At 37.1% G+C, this 1,596-nt stretch overlaps 1 protein-coding gene across 1 annotated transcript; it reads left to right on the top strand.

Moving 5' to 3' along the window:
• Positions 1-207: 207 nt before the first annotated feature.
• LOC107932957 (transcription repressor OFP8) lies at positions 208-1,333 on the top strand. The gene has a single exon (XM_016865086.2). It carries the CDS (start codon positions 258-260, stop codon positions 1,200-1,202), a length of 945 nt encoding a protein of 314 aa, XP_016720575.2. The 5' UTR covers positions 208-257; the 3' UTR covers positions 1,203-1,333.
• Positions 1,334-1,596: the final 263 nt, after the last annotated feature.

The following is a 1,596-nucleotide window of genomic DNA, read 5'->3' as shown; positions in this document are numbered from 1 at the left end:
AAAAGTTATTCCCAATATTTTATTAATGGATTTAAATTTGCAGATTTAAAAATCAAATAAAAAACAAATGAAAAGTTGACTGCTGTGACTGCCAAATTTCAACCTATTTTGATAGCACACTACTTAATATTAATAATAAAAAATATAAATAAGTCTTCTCATTTAAATAAAATTTCTTTATATAACCGCCCACTCACCCTTCAAAAACAAAAAGAACCCACATTCATTCTCTCCCTCTTTTTGTTTCTCTCTACAAAATGGAAAATCGATTCAAACTAAGAATCTCTCGCATGTTCCGGTCCTCTTTCGGATCCTGCCGGACCCGGAAAATCTCCGACGTTATCGAAAAGCCCATTTTCACCCCTCAAAACCACAAAAACACCGTCCCATTATTCGACCCTTCACCGTCGCCGCCGCCAAAGCCTAAACCTTTCCCTTCCATTTGTAAACCCAGACGCTCTGAATCAACCCAAACCGCCGTCAACCATGACTGTGCTATGGTCACACATAAAGAAACCATCCCAAGACGCCGTAAAACCAACACCGCTCGTTGTTATTACCCTGCTTTCGTTTCTTCCGCCGTTACCGGTGGTTATCATCACCCTATGTCGCCGTTGAACTTTTTCTCCTATTGTAAAGACTTTGAGTTTTACGAGAAGAAAAAAACCGTAACCAGACACAAAACGAAAACAAAGAAGAAAAAAAGGGTTTATCATGTTCATCACAAAACCAACAACAATACCACGCCGTTTTTTTTCAGTTCATCTTCACGAGAAAGTGCTAATTACGGAGGTCCATGGTGGTGGCTTAGCAGTGAAGAAGATGAAACCGAAACCCTTTTCTCTTCAATGAACCTCTCGTCCGACTCATCTGAATCCATCTCCGCCCGTCGGATTCGACCGCGTTCCAACCGGAAAAACTGTAACAATCCTCGCCGAAGAAAAGCTAAGAACAGTAGCTGTGATAATGATAACAACAACAAAGTGAAAGATAGCTTTGCTGTGGTGAAACGATCCAGTGATCCATACAATGATTTTAGGACATCAATGGTGGAGATGATCGTTGAAAGACAGATATTTGCGGCTGAAGATTTAGAACAGCTGTTACAGTGTTTCTTGTCGTTGAACTCTCATCACCATCATGGGATTATCGTCGAAGTTTTTACAGAGATTTGTGAGACATTGTTCTCTAACTGGTCTTAAAAAAATGTCTTTTTTTTTTGTTTATTTTACTGCATGTTCTCATGAAATGTAGTAGTTTAAAAAAAAATTAGATTTTTAGTGTTCTAACTCTAAATTAACGTTGTTAATTAATGGGATTATAAGCTTTGATACATTTCGACTGCTTTTTAAATTTTTTTTCTTTTTGTTGTACGATAGGCTGTAGCTTGGCTCATAGACTTACACAAACACTGATCAAAGCATATAACTTATTTTCGGTTTAATTCTAGTTTTAGTCCTTATACTATGTTTATTATTATTCGGTCACATGGGTAGGCACTGGTTAGTCGAATACTCTTAATAATAGTTAAAGCTTACTAACATGGAGAGGGATCAAATAATACCATTCAGGTAAAAGGATTAAATCCAAATTTTC

Source organism: Gossypium hirsutum, chromosome D07, assembly GCF_007990345.1.
Source record: "Gossypium hirsutum isolate 1008001.06 chromosome D07, Gossypium_hirsutum_v2.1, whole genome shotgun sequence".
NCBI classification, from domain to species: Eukaryota; Viridiplantae; Streptophyta; class Magnoliopsida; order Malvales; family Malvaceae; genus Gossypium; species Gossypium hirsutum.
Note: the sequence above shows the minus strand (reverse complement) of the source record. Positions and strands in the feature narration are given on the sequence as shown.